Genomic DNA, 15,955 nt, shown 5'->3' on the forward strand with positions numbered 1-15,955 from the left:
CCCAGCCATCTTACAGAAGGCATGAGAAAAAGAAATGGACAGTTGAGAAACTTTCCAGTGTTTACAGAATTGAAGTGGGGTTCCTGAAATTAATTCATCAGTGATCCTAACCTCCATGCTCAAGAAAACCCTACGGAAAAAAACATACAAACAAATTTGGAGAACTCAGAAAAGAAATGGCAATTCTAGGAGCTGACATAGGTATACTATTAACAAACTAACTTCATTTTTTTAAACAGACCTACTGGAAGACTGGCCAGAAGAAAAAGGCACTATTCTAGACAATATGTCTTGGCATTTGAAAGTTTTCCATGACACAATTTTAGACTAAAAACTCTGGTTTGCCCCAGAATCATATACCAAATAAAGATTCAAGTTCAAGTTGTCTATATGGGAAAACAACCTGGAAACACTGGTACAGGGATCGGGAGGAGGGGTGGGGAGACGGGTCAGAGAAGGCGGCCCACTGTGGATGTCTTACCACTTGGACGAGCAGGCCCAACCATCTCCCATCCCACACCCCCAGCCCCTGACACCCATCTCCCATCCCCCTCCCACCCACCAGCATGCTCAATCCAGAATCTGTGGCCACAGCTCTGGAGGCAAGAAAGCCCTCAGAGTCTCAGGTCCTGGCAGCTGGATATCAGGCCAGCATAGATAGAAATAATCAGTGCTGAGATCGGCTGGCCAGCAACATATGTTCACTGCTAAATGAAAACCCAAAAAGTATTTGAAAAATATAATTTTAAGGTACTATAATAGTAGAGTAGTCATCACTACTATATGCACAATGCGTTAACATTTGCAAAGAATTTGCACTTGTTATCTTGCCTTAATTTTTACTAACGATCTTCATTATCACTCCATCCCACTGGCACATTTTTTATTCCTGAAACTTATAAGTTTTTTCCACCTCAGATCTTCGCATGTGCTATATTCTCAAGCTGCTTTCTGCCAGGAATGCCCTTTCCCCAAGACTCTTCACATGGTGGCCTCTTATAAATCAAGAATCAGTACCAACAACAACATCAGAGATAGTGCTTCCTAAGGCACCTACTGCCCTTGGGATTTATTCTTTATCACAATACTTGCATTTCCCTGAAAGAACTTCATATATTTAAACAATTTATTTATTAATTGCTTCAACCACAAGTCTATAGAACTTGATGAGAGGCTACAACTCATAAGTCACTCCAGAGTCAGTGGTGCTCAGTAAGTATTTTTTGAAAATAAACAAATTGTCCCTGTTACTTTTAAGATCTCAAGATCTTAAGATCACATAGCATTTGGAAAAAGATGTTGGCCAAAAGGGGGAAATATTAAATACAAATGATTTACTATGGCTAAGAGACTTCAAAGTGAGCTGGGCGGTCATTCCAGAGGTAACACTTAAGTACATCTCAGGGGATCCCACTGACTGCCACAGTAAGCAAAGCGTCAAGCTGGGGTGCTCCTGAGGGCTCCAGAGACATCTAGACACTCAGGACAGGGCGGACAACTCCAGGAAGTCAGCACCCTGTCAGTGGACCTTACCTTGAAATATGTGATAATCTATTTCCCCAATGTAACAGAGTTAGACTAATTTATAATTTTCTTACACATGGTTCTCTGCCCCTTTTATTTGAAACTATATTTCGCACTATACCCATTAAATATATGTCCCAGAAACTTAAATCTTACAGCTGTTCATATGCTGGTTGAGCCCTGAATCTCAGCAGAGTTAGCAGCCAACACCTACTCTTCACTTCATCAGACTCACCCAGGACAACTAACAGAATGATGATGGACAATGCCCATTCCAAAAGACAAGAGATTATCTACAATTGCAAGCAAGATAGTTTCAACCATTTGCCCAATGGGATCTAAGACCCCTCTCAATCAGAAGCAGAGTGGGCACCATCATCCCAAAAGCCTCAAGATTGAGGAATGAACAAATATAAGGGGAATGCTACTATGGACCGAAGTAGACTTATTATTCTAGTAATGGAAGATTTGTAAGAATGATATAAAGACAATGGTCACCAGAGGTTCTGAGGGTAGGGAGAATAACAGATATAACACGGGACATTTCTGGGACACTGGAATTGTTCTGCATGACACTGCAATGACAGATATAAGTCATTACACATTTTGTTAAAACCTATAAAATTGTATGATGCAAAGTGTAAACCATAATGTAAACTACATACCAGGCTTAGTAGAAATTCTTCAATATACGTGCATCAATTTTAATAAATGTACTACACTGATGAAAGATGTTAATAGGGGAAAATGTGAGAGGTGGGGTGGGGTGGGGTATACAGGATTCCCCTATATCTTCAATGTAGCTTTTATTTAAAAATAAAGAAGAGAAAAAAAGATAGCATAACATCTCAAGAAATGAAAGAAACCTCAGAGATCATCTAATCCAACCCTAATTTTACAAATTTAATAAACACAGCACCTGTCAGAGTCAGAGCAGGCTTTCAAAATCACAAGTATTAACTCCCAGGCAAAGATTTTTCTAATTAGAAACCTAAATATAATGAGCTGGGCATGTACTAACCAATACTAAAATGATCTTTTAGTTTTAACTAGATTAAGCCTGATGACCAAAGCTCTATTGTCTCTGTAACCAAGTATAGAATACAAGGGGAAAAGCTGCTATCAATAAAATAAACAGAACAAAAACAAAATATAAGCAAACATCAAATTTCCATGTAATAAATATAGTTTCTCCTTCTTTAGATTTTCATTATTTGCACAGTAGCATCTTCTAATATTGTCCACAATTTTTAAAATCCATTATAATTAGTTAAAATTTACAAATTCAAGATTTTTAAAAATAAATTTGCTTGTGGTACTTTATTCCTCTAACATTTCAACTGAAAGAAAAAAAAAAAAAGATGCATGAGTCCTAAAACAATCTCTTAAATAATCATACTTTACAAAATAAGAACTTTCAAAGGTTAAACTATACCTCATTATTAGTATAATGTAGATCCATAGACTGTCCAAAGGCACTTTTAGCTTTAGACTTCAGATCTTCCAGTTTAATTGGCCTGGGGAACTGAAGGATTCTACAGAAACAAAATTTTTGATATTTTCTTTTCTTTTTCTTAGTCATAGGTTAAATAACACACTTTCAACAATTATATTTTGGCTAGAGAGATACAAAAGTAAAAATAATGTAAACATTCACCTTACTTGAACACTACAACAGTTCATTTTTGATCCAGGGCACAAGTTTTCAAACAAAGTTATACAACTGAAGTTTTTCTATCCCAGAAATAATGAAAAAAAGTAAATTCTTAAATTTTCTGCAGTTTTTAATTTGCTCTGAAATTTTTATTATTAAAAGAGCAAAGTAAAATGTCTATCCCCCCAAATAAGTACTTTTAAAAGACTAAATTTTAAAAATTATAAGTTTTTTTCCCTCCTGCCCATAAAGAGTATGCACCTAAGCTTGGAGACCACCACACTGGACCTACAGGAAAAGGGATGATGTCTGTTTTGTTCACGATTCCTGCAGGGCCAAGCACAATGCCTGGAACATAATAAACTCTCAAGATAGTGCTGAATGAATGAAAACATTTGGTGAAATATCCATAAAAGAATTTAAGTAGGAAAAAGGTAAGTTGGAGAACAGTTGTTTGATATATCTGGCACATCCTGTTTTTTAACACCTCTGTGTAAAACATTTTTACATCTTCAGGCTACATGATTTGTGATTCTTTTTAAATCTTAAAACTGATTAATTTAGTAAGAGACACAAATAACAGAAACAAAATCCCATCTTCTCTACCTTCTATTAGATCTTATTAGCAGTTCTATTGTCAACGACTACCAGTACCACCACTGTCACCTGAGATACCAATACCAGGAGCAAGGCAAGGCTGACCCTCCTCCAAAAAATGTATAGCCACCATTCTAATCACCCTTCTCCAGGGTTACTAAATACTATGTCATATCCTTGAAGTCTCCAGAAAGAAGTAAAATGATAAATATTAAGTCCACTTATATATATTCTGTATAGCATGTGGAGGGACGATACAATTATGATAAGGAGAAACGTAATTTCTACTGAGTACAAATAAGAGGAAATGGTAATATTGAAAGGCTTCATTATTTAGCAACCTTATCTTACTATCTTGACATTGTAAAGTTTAAGCACTTCTAATGGTTAGGCTGACTCTTGACAGATTCTTTCTATCTTAAATCTAAGTACATCTTACATATTACCAAGCAATTCTCCATTCTCAACTTGCAAGACATGAACCTTCATTAAAATAAAAAAAGAACATTTATGGCTTAACTAGGACATGTTTTTGATTAAACCAATAAACTGACGTGATATTTCCTTCCTTACCTTTTTTCCCCTCTATGTTCAAATTTTACTCGAACATCATTCTGTAATGAAATGACAAATCAATAAAATAATTCAGATAAAATTTCTGCAATTTCTTCATCTTTTTTGCCCCAGTCACTTATTTAAAATAGAGAAGGGGAAGGCAATTTCACATTCAATGCCCGTTCCAATCAATCAACAGTGCTTGCCAAAGAGCTAATGAAGAATGACGTTGCTGAATATGGGGTCAATGGAAAGAGCACCCAGATCGATTGGCAGTGGCATCAGGGGCCTGGGGCACTTGCTAACGCCACTAGAGATACAGAATGCTCTACCTCTACTCTTCATGTTGGACATCCCAGATTAATTTCATTTATAAGACGCAAATCATCCTTATTTATGAATAAGCTTCCATAGAAATGGACTCCTTGAAATAAAAATAATTTGCTTGGTTCACAACTATTATAATACAATTGTCGTTTGTGTGTGTTTATGTATGAGTGATATACTTTAATAAATTAATTTTAAAATAATAATAATTTGTTTATATTAGGTGTCCTAAGAATGGATGAAATTACCAGCATTAGAAAGCAGTTATCACATTAAATGAAACTATTTTTTTAAACGCAACATCTTATGGGAAAATGTATAACTTCCAAGAACAAAATATGATTCAAAAGTATAAAGGCAAACACTTTAAACAAAGCTTCTAAGAGATCAGATATTAAAGGAAAATAATTCATGAAATGATGGATATATTAATAAAACATTATTAAGAAAAATACCTGCTTTTTTGGTGATGTTGATTTTGTTTTCCTACTTTCCTGTAAGGATAATGCTGGTCGACTGGCCTTATGAAGAACAGCCAAATCTTGCATGATTGAGTTCAAAGCTTGCTGATCATCTAGGAATTTTTAAAATAACACATACAAAGAATCATAATTTCAACATACATTCACTTAACACAAAAACACAAAATTCATAATGAAATTTAATACCAAAAAAACATTAATTTAATGCAAACATACATCTAGAATATTCTTGGTGCCTAGACTTAAGTTATCAGGGTGAAAGAAAATTTGAATTATTTAAAAACTGAAGACAACAAACATTAAAATTGTACTGGACTCCAGCTCCAGTGCTAGACTGAGGTTCTCCACACGTGAGAAATTCACAGGTGAGGTAAAATCACTCTGTTTTTTCTAATAAAGTAACATTCTAGGGTCAAAACAGACCCAGTTCTAACATATTCTCTTCTATGGCTCCTAAAAAAAATAATAAGTCTCCTTAAATCTCAAAGTAAGTGGGGAAAAAAATAAACCACCTTCTCTAACTGTCATTATTTTAGTATTTATACTCAAAGCATAGAAGTCGTTTTAGAGTTTTTCTCTTTCATAAATACTTAAAGAAACAGAAGCTTCATCTGAGGAAAATGGGCTACTGACATTTGGAATTTCTCTCTCAAACTTCTTCACCATAAGGTTAGACAAGACTGCACACACAAAACAGACTCTAATGATCTCAGCCAGTAGCAATTTTAAAGGTAACAATGTAAGAAAAGTCAATTTCTTTGGAAAAAAGATCATGAACCATGAACTTTTAGTCTCTTCCAAATATAACAAAAAATTATTTCTGAAGTTAAAAGTATATGCTGAGCAGATGTGGCTCAAGCAGTTAAGCTCCCACCTCCCACACAGGAGGTCCTGGGTTTGGTTCCCAGTGCCTCCTGAAAAACCAAAAACAACAAGTAAAACAAACAGAAAAACCAACTCAGGGAAGCTGATGTGGCTCAGTGGTTGAGCGCCAGCTTTCCACATACAAGGTCCCAGGTTTAACCCCTAGCCACTGGTACCTCAAAAAAAAAAAAAAAAAGCATATGCCTCCTAGATATACAAATGATACTGTTCTATGGAGGACCTGGGGACATCTTAATTGATTTTCACTAGTAAATAAATTCTACTAATGATAATCAACAACTGGTAAATAAAGGAATTGAGGGACTTCACTTATATCTAAAAATGTACCCATTTTGGTGAACAATAATTTCTGTTCCTGGAGCAGAAATAATTAAAGTACGATTTACCCTATAAGAGAAATCATTAAAATAACCTGACAATTCAATGTTCCCAATAACCTTTCAAATACATAAAAGCTACCGTCACTAAAGCTTTTTTTCCTAACACCCCTATGTTCTGTTCTGTAGGGAAACTTTTTTTTTTTTTTTAAGAGAAGTTATGAGTTTACAAAACAATCATGCATAATGTGTAGAATCCCCATATATCACTGCTCCACCAACACCTTACACTGTTGTGGAACATTTGCTACAAATTATGAAAGAACATGATCAGACTATTAGTGTATACTTGGTATATTTTTTCCATAATTAATTGCTTTTGAAGTTAAAAATTAATAGCTACAATGGTTCTATTAATAAAATGGATTCCAGGTTTACAAAAACTTTAATAATCTTCATAAGTTACTTGTAAAATAAAACTTTGTTAAAATGTTAGCTTAGCCAAACAGGTAACTGGAGCCAGGCAGCTACAAGGTACACACATACATTGTCCATAAGACCAAGCGGGGCTGCGTCATTTACTAATAGAAACAACTCTTCCCTCACCTTAAGTAAACTCACAACATCTTACCTGGAGTAAAATGATCTAACAAAATCTTTCTGAGAAAGATAAGGTCCTTAACTGTACACTGGGAAGAAGAAAATCCCTAACACTTTACTGGTGTATATTCATGTTGTTCTATTTTCTTTAGAAAAAAGCACTTGAACTTAGACATTTTCTTATACTTAATATCACATAATGCCAAAATGAATAAATGCCTGGGAAGGCTTAAGTTGAAACTTTTATCACATTTACATATACTTACTTTCTTACTAAGAAAAATAAGTACTATATAATTTTCTATCTATCACAGATATAAAAAAGGAAAGAGGGTCATTTGAGCCTCATGATGATTTGGCAAAGAACTTCTAAGGGAGATGACACACAAAATAAAGGGTCATTTAATTGAGTTCCTTCCTTCTCTGTATTGAAGAAGAATTATATGGTACGTAAGTACCCGCAGGAAACTTATTTTGAGAAGGCTGACAAGATATAAGCTAACAAAACCACTGCCTGTACTGTCTTAGTGAGTTTATGTCCAGGGCAGTGCCTCTCTCCACACCTCTCCTAGCTGTCCTAGGCATAACCACTGCTGTGGGAACTGGACTTGGCAGGTTTATACCCAAACCCAGCAGGTCTACCACAGTGTCTCCCTAGAGTTAACCAATAGCAAAAAAGAACTCAAGGCAGAAGGCTGTTTCCATCAGCTCTGGGAGGAGGCAGCCTCTGAAGGCACCTGGCCTTTCTCACTCTGATGGTCCAGCGTGTCATGGCTGGCCCCCTTTTTGGGCCCACCTACCACCATCTTCTTTATCCTTTTAGTGGGACCATGGATCTTCAAAATTCTTATTAAGTTTATTTCTTACAGAATCAGCACCTTATTGGGCATGTGGGGATTTCACGTTCCAACCAGGGTGCTGGACCCATCTTCCCTCAACCTCAAAATAAGAGCCAGAAAGGTTTATGCCCTGTCAGGCAGGGACTACCACCCTAACCAGCAGGAATTAACTAAGGAAGAATGATCATTGCCTCTCAGCACCCCCTTAAGAAGAAGAGTGTGAACTCCCTGAGCGGGGAGCTGAGGCAGGTTAGTCCTGGGAAACAAGCCATAGCATGGTTGACAGACAACACGGTGGACAGACAAGATGGCCACAAGACCCTGCTGAAACTTTGACCTTGAGGTTCCAGATCCTGGACTCTTTCCAGGGTCGAGGGGAAGTCCCACATATTCCAAATAGGCTTCACGACTGGCCCCCACCATTGGTGGGGTAACCAATAACAGCTGGGGCCCCTTCCTATAGCATTAGCCAGGGCAGGAATAGTTTAAAGCTTAAAAGGTGACCACACAACCCAAAACCCACTCTCTCTGCCTAGAGAAGTCCACAAGTCTCCATGCATATTTCCATCCTTCTCTCCCATTTCTCAGCAAACTCTGCTCTTTTCCCCCATTTTCCAATAAATTCATAAATTCTTTTTACTGCCCTAACTAAAAAAATAAAAATAATTAAAAACCATAAAAGTCAAGGAGCCTTCAAAGGGTGAACACACTCCCACTGTAAAGACTGTTCTAACAATTCTCAGACTGTTTAGCTCTAGTAGGAATCCTTATGGTGGTCAGACTGTACGTAACAGATTGGGCAGGTTATAAACATCATAAGGCTCATGAGTTGACCCAACAGGCAGTGGGGATGCCAGGGGATCCCAGCATCTGATCAATGGGTACAGAGAAGCAGCAATGGGTTTCTGACATATGGTGAAAGCACAAACACAGAAAGTACCTGGGAAATCATTTCAAACAAAACCTTTTACCAGAAATGCTGAATTAGACATCTTATAAGCTTATTTAGTATACTTGAGAAAATCACTGCAGAACAAGCTCAATCAAAAATTCAAGTATATATGTTCCCCACTTTAAAAACTGGCAGTTTTCTATGACTACCTATGTATATGTTTTTAAACAATGCTTGTTCTTTGTTTTGGTGCTTACTACAGTGAAAAGAGGAAGGACGGTAGAAATCAGTTTTACTGCTATACAGCTCAGAGTATGAGAGCTCCCAAAATGAAAAGTTGATGGGAGTTCAATAAAGGGATGGTCAGTTAGGACAGGAGGTGAGGCTGACCAGCGTGGAGGACTTGGGCAACATGAGGACACTGCAGCCATGGCCACTGAAGGGACAGTGGGAGGGAAATTTAAAGAAGCTTTGGCTTACACACTTGCCACAAGTAGACAACTGAAATTGTGTGTGCAAGCCCTGCTACTAAAAACACAGGAAGATTAAAGTTCTTCAGTCTATCATACGAATAACATACGTACGTTATTTTTTTAAAAAACAAGTGTTAGATGTGGAGAAGCATGGGAAAAATACAAGTGGAGTGACCTATGGACTGTGGTTAGTAGTAATAATATAATATTCTTGCATCTATGCAAAGGAAGTGCTGTGTTGATACTGCGGCAGTATGGAAAACGTGAGCCAAATGTACACTATGGACATGGTAACAATCAGATGATATCATTTTATCTGTAGCAAATGACACACCACATTGTGGTGTGTTGATGGAGGGGTGTTGTTTGGGATTTCTACACGTGTGCATGATTGTTCTTTAAGTTTACAACTTCTGTCATAAAAAAATATATTTAAAAAATAATAATAGGGTGAGTTGGGGGAAAACACACCAAATGTAAGATAAGGACTATGACTAGCAGTAAGATTTTGACAGTGTTCTTTCATAGTCTGTAACAAACGTCTCATGACAATGCAAGGTGTTGGTGGAGGGTTGATGTGTGGGACCCCTGTATGATGTCATGCATGTTTGCTTTGTAAGTTCACAGCTTTTACTATACACTTATTGTTTATGTATGTTCATATATAAATGATATAAAGATAACAGTAATAGGGTTGGTTGGGGGAAAAATACTTTAGTAGTAATATTTTGACAATGCTCTTTAATCATTAGTTAAAAAGGTTTAAAAAGAATGCAAGTTATTGGTGGTAAGGTGAGATGTTACATATGTTTGTTTGATATTATATATGTTTGTTTTGTAAGTTCACAACTATTATACATTGTTTATGTATGTTTATGTATGAGTGATATATTTCAATAAATTAAAAAGAAAAAAGGAAAAAAAAAACAAGTGTTAGGAAATGTATGATATAAACAAACTTTGGTAAGTAAATGCTAGAGTTAAGATATCAGGATCAGTCTAAGTTTTAAAAACTCAGCCTCCAAGAAGTAGACGTGGCTCAAGCAACTGGGCTCCCATCTACCATACAGGAGGTTCAGGGTTCGATGCCCAGGGCCTCCTGATGAAGGCACGCTGGCCCGTGTGGTGAGCTGGCCCACGTAGAGTGCTGCCCCACACAGGAGTGCTGCCCACACAGGAGTGCTGGTCCATGCAGGAGTGCTGGCCCACACGGAGAGCTGGCGCAGCAAGATGGCACAACAAAGAGAGACACAGAGAAGAAATAAAAAGATGCAGCAGATCAGGGAGCTGAGGTGGCACAAGAGAATGATCGCCTCTTTCCCACTCTGGAAGCTCCCAGAGCCGCCTAATGAGAATACAAGCAGACACAGAAGAACAAAGTGAATGGACACAGAGAGCAGACAATGGGGGTGGGGGTGGGGTGATACATAAATAAATCTTTAAAAAAAAAAACAGCCTCCAATTACTCAGTCCAAGTTTCCTGACTGAGGACCGGGCAAGTCAGTATTTCCATTTCTTTCTAGTGTTTCCTTGTCTAATCTCTGCCTCACATTGGAACCCTCAAACTCAAGGAGGAAGGAGGAAAAGAAAAAGAAGAAGAAAACCAGGTGACAGGTAAACTGATCACTCGCAATCTATATCCATACTGCAGTTTCTCTTTCCTTTAAAATTATGATACCACAGAATATTCAAAGGAGTTAGTATACAGCTTCTCTGGGCACCAAGGATTTGCTACTCTGCTCTGTTAAAAAGTTTTATGTTCTATTATTTGTATATAATGTTATTTTCTTTAATCTATTATTAGACTGTTGGCTAATAATAGCAATTCATTCCTCAGCATTTATTCAGACTTTACAAGTCAAGTGTATTTATTAAGTATTCTCTCTTGCTGTCAGACTCTTTAAGAAAATCAAAATCGCTCTTAGCTTCTTTTGAATCTCCCTTGTATATTCTGCATAAAACAGACATTCAAGAAGTTTAACAGGGGAGTGGATGTAGCTCAAGTGGTTGAGCACCTGCTTCCCATGGATGAGGTCCTGGGTTCCATCCCAGTACCTCCTAAAAATAAGCAAGAGAAAAAAACCAACTCTCACTGGGGAGTGGATGTAGCTCAGTGGTTGAGCACCTGCTTCCCATGGACGAGGTCCTGGGTTCAATCCCTGGTACCTCCCTAAAAAATGAGAAAAAAAAAAAGTTTAACAGTTAACACCAAAAGTGTTTTAATTGAAAATCTATTAGCTAATACAAAACACTACATAAATCTACATTATAAAAAAAATTTTTTAAGTTTCTCAGTACACATAATAGAAAAACACTTTTCTCCCCCAGTCTACCCTTTAATTATAGCTGAAAAATGCATTTAATTTGTACTTACCCATCATGGCAAACAGCTCCGTGATTTGAAAATTAAGGAAATGTTTCTCTCATCTGCATTCTTTATTGCCTTGGGAAGGTAAGGGGGGTGGGAATGAACTATTAGTAATAAGAAACAGAAGAGGGAAGTACCAAAAGGAAAATGTCAGTGTAAATAACATCAGCGAGAAATATAAAATATATAGGTACTTCACACATTTTGCTGAGTGAAGGTGATTTTTCCCAGATAATTAATGAGAAGGAACCAAAGATTTTTATTTTGTATTAAATTTAACTCAATATTTTTAAGGCTTCTGTCTATCTAAGCTAGAAAAATCAAAGAATTTTAGAGTGGCAACCTTTTTAAGAGATAATTGAATAACTCAAATTCCTAAGGGGCAAGTAATAACTGGGAGGATGTTGGTGATAACAGCAGCATAAAGACCTCCAAAAATTCTCTTCTACAAAAGCAAAAATTGTCAGAATCTACTTTTCCAAAACTTTGGAATTAACTAAAGGCTTTCAGCAAAATCTGGGAGAGTGTTTATTCAAGAATCTTGATCAAAAGAGAGAGCCAGGGGAGTTTTTAATTCCCTTTTCCTAACTCCTCTCCCCCAGCGTCACAGTAGCTCCGAAAAACACAACCCACAACCACCACAAAAAAGAGCAGCCTGGCCACCGGCTGGAGGGGACAAACCGGTTTGGAATGCCTTCAAAGCCCCACTCCCCAAAATCTGTCATTTATTTGATTTTCTAGCATCTAAATAAATGGAAAGGCATACCATGTTCAAGGAATGGAAGACTTCATATTAATACGCCAATTCTTCCTAAACTGACTTACAGATTCAGCGCAATCGCTATCAAAACCCTTTGCTGTAGAAATTGGCAAGCTGACTCTAAAATTCATATGGAAATGCAAGGGACCAAGAATAGCCAAAAAAATCTTGAAAAAGAACAAAGCTGGAGGGACACATACTTCATGATTTAAAACTTACTACTGCAATGCTACAATCAAGACCGTGTGGTACAGGCATACAGACATACATACAGATTAATGGAACAGAGTTGAAGTCCAAACTACCAGTACTTGTGTAATGTAACCTTATTTGGAAATAAAGTCTTTATACATATACTCAAATCAAGATGAGATCATGCTGAATTAGTAGGGGTTTAATCCAGTATGACTGGTGTCTTCTAATATAAGAAGAAGAGAGACAAAGGGAGAAGGTCATGGTGAAGATAGAAGGCAAAAACAGGAGTGACGCATCTACAAACTAAAGAATGCCAAGGACTGCTGGAAACACCAGGAGCTATAGATTTCTGAAGGCGGATAGTCCTGCCAACACGTTGGTTTCAGACTTTTAGTCTCTAACACTGTGAAACAATAAATTTCTTTTGTTTTAAGCCACATGGTTTGTGGTAATTTGTTATGGCAGCCTTAGAAAATTAAAACAGAACATCGGTACATAAATCTTTGTGACCTTGGATCAGGTTGCAATGGCTTCTTAAATATGTCACCAAAAGGAAAAATAAATAAATTGAACTTCATGAAAATTTTAAATTTTTATGCATCAACAGATACAACCCAAAAAAATAAAAAGTTAACCAACACAATGGAAGAAAGTATTTGTCAATCGCATACCTAAGAAGAGTATACTATCCAGGATATATAAAGAACTACTACAAATCCACAATAAAAAGGCAATTAACTCCAGTATAAAATGGTCAAAAGGTATCAACTGACATTTCTCCAAAGACACACAACTGGCCAATAAGCACATGAAAAAATGCTCAAAATCATTAGTCTTCAGGGAAATGCAAAATAAAACTATAGATACCACTTCATACCCACCAGGATGACTATAATAAAAATGCTGGATAATAACAAGTGTTAAAAATGATGTGGACCCCTCTCAATTTAAAGGTGGAGTGGGCACCACCATTCCAGGGTCCTCGAGGAATAAAATTTGGATTAGAGTGGACTTACTGGTTCTCTACTATAAAATTACTGTGACTCTAGCAATGGAAGAAATTATATCATTGATGTGGAGAGAGTTGTCACAGGAGTTGCTGAAGGCAGGGAGAGGGAAAAAGAGTGATATTCGGGCATTTTCAGGATTTAGAGTTGTCCTCCATGAACTGCATGGACAGATACAGGACATAATATATCCTGCCATAACTCATTATGGACTGGGAGAGAGTGTACTGGGAGAGAGTATAAACTACAATGTAAACTATAATCTATGCTGTGTAGCAGTGCTCCAAAATATACTCATCAGATGCAATGAATGTACCACACTAATGAAAGAAGTTGTTGATGTGGGAGGAGTGGGGGGTGTGGGGAGTGGGGGTACATGGGTACCTCATATCTTTTAATGTAACATTTTGTGCGATCTATTTATCTTTACAAAAAACTAAAATTAAAAAAAAAAAAAAGGATGTGGAGAAATGGGAACCCTCATACACTCCTGGTGAGAATGTAAAACAGTGCTTCAAACTTATAAAACTATCAAACTAATAAAATTGTAGCACCACCCAGTTCTATAAACCACAGCATATATTAGAAATCAAAACATGAAAAACCACTACTGAAACAAGTAGTGATTTTTTCCACTTGAAACCTATCTGCATTTTAAAAAATAAAATAGTAAATAAACATAGATTCCTACGGTATGTGACAAGAAGCCTCAAAATTATAACCAAAATTCCTTGAGTTATGGAAGTATTCAGGAAACAGGAATACCTGACATATTCTGCTATAAATAGTTCAATAATTAATAAAGGTAAAATTAACCAAACTGAAGTTAAAATAAAACACCGAAATATACAGTAATGAAAGAAAATATAGCAACAGGGACTCAGAAACTTGTACAACAACGTTCATAGCAGCATTGTTCACAATAGCAAAAAGAAACAAGTGTCGGATGACAGATGCATGAATAAACAATATATAATATACCCATATGATGGGATATTACTGAGCCACAAAAAGGAATCAAGTTCTGATACAACAACATGGATGAACCCTGAAAATATCATGCTGAGTGGAATAAGCAAGGCCCTTAGGGAAAATTACTGTCTGATGCCACTTTATAAAATAGTAGAATAAGCAAAGTCACAGAGACAGAAAGTAGATTATAGAGTTTACCAGGGGTGGGAGGTAAGGGTGGAATGGAGACGCACTCAGTGGGTACAGAGTTTCTGTCTGCGGTGATGACATTTTGGTAATGGATGTTGGTGATGGCAGCATAACACAGTGAATGTATTTAAAGCTACTGCATTTACACCTAAAATGGTTAAAATAGCAAATCTCATCGTATGTGTGTACATACATCCATAATTCTAAAAATTTTAAAAATAAAGAAAATATGCAGGAAACGGACTTTGGCCCAGTGGTTTAGGGCGTCCGTCTACCACATGGGAGGTCCGCAGTTCAAACCCCGGGCCTCCTTGACCCGTGTGGAGCTGGCCCATGCGCAGTGCTGATGCACACAGGGAGTGCCCTGCCACACAGGGGTGTCCCCCGCGTAGGGGAGTCCCACGCGCAAGGAGTGCACCCGTAAGGAGAGCCGCCCAGCGTCAAAGAAAGTGCAGCCTGCCCAGGAATGGCGCTGCCCACACTTCCTGTGCCGCTGACGACAACAGAAGGGGACAAAGAAACAAGACGCAGTAAAAAGACACAGAAAACAGACAACCGGGGGAGGGGAGGGGAATTAAATAAATAAATAAATCTTAAAAAAAAAAAATATGACAAGACTTTTCAGATATCTTGTCACTCCTAATCCAACCACTATTCTTACAGTCTCCACAAGCTGTCGTATGTTTAATGGCTGGCTACATGACTTTCCATCTTGTTAATATTCCATTACTTATTAAACCATTCTCTGAATTATGGATATTGTTTGTTTGGGTGTGGAGTTCCCGTTATAGAGATCATTTTCTTTCTTATCTCTTTATATTCCCATTGAACCACTTTCCTAGAATAAATTCCTAAGAATCAAATAAACAAGTCAAAGGGTTCTAAACAAACATGCCTCTTATTATGTCTTGCCATATTGTTTTCCAAACCAGTTATTCAAATTTAAAATGCTCATTTAAGATAAAGCTGCAGACAGGTAGTTTACTGAGGATGCCTGGGTATGCTGTTATTGTCATTCTGCTACATGACTAGGAACAAACTGGTAAATCAAATATTGCTTTAATTTATACTGATGTGACTATTAAAAAGAAAGAATACTTACCATTTTATATTGGCTGCACTCTATTCATGACCTTTTTCGCCCTCCCTATTGTTTGGTTGATGTACTTCTCAGACATTTTAATTAATTGTATTTTCCTACTCCAGGCACTTCAAAATGTGCAATCTACAAAAAGCCTACTTGAAAAAAAAAAAAAGCCTACTTGAAATACTGTGCTCCCACTGGCAATACTGCTTTGGTCACCCCCTTTCCCTCCATC

At 37.1% G+C, this 15,955-nt stretch overlaps 1 protein-coding gene across 2 annotated transcripts in view; it reads right to left on the reverse strand.

Annotated features, from left to right (window-relative positions):
• MAP3K2 (mitogen-activated protein kinase kinase kinase 2) overlaps positions 1-15,955 on the reverse strand; it is a 117,715-nt gene that overhangs the window by 35,095 nt on the left and 66,665 nt on the right. For both annotated transcript variants that reach the window (XM_058301174.2, XM_004459210.5), the window contains exons 2-5: positions 11,520-11,588; positions 5,113-5,231; positions 4,349-4,389; positions 2,960-3,059 (exon numbers count right to left, since the gene is read on the reverse strand). In XM_058301174.2, coding sequence (XP_058157157.1) covers positions 2,960-3,059; positions 4,349-4,389; positions 5,113-5,231; positions 11,520-11,526 — 267 coding nt within the window. In that variant the 5' untranslated portion in view covers positions 11,527-11,588. The remainder of the gene's footprint in view (positions 1-2,959; positions 3,060-4,348; positions 4,390-5,112; positions 5,232-11,519; positions 11,589-15,955) is intronic.

Source organism: Dasypus novemcinctus, chromosome 7 (genome assembly GCF_030445035.2).
Source record: "Dasypus novemcinctus isolate mDasNov1 chromosome 7, mDasNov1.1.hap2, whole genome shotgun sequence".
NCBI lineage: Eukaryota > Metazoa > Chordata > Mammalia > Cingulata > Dasypodidae > Dasypus > Dasypus novemcinctus.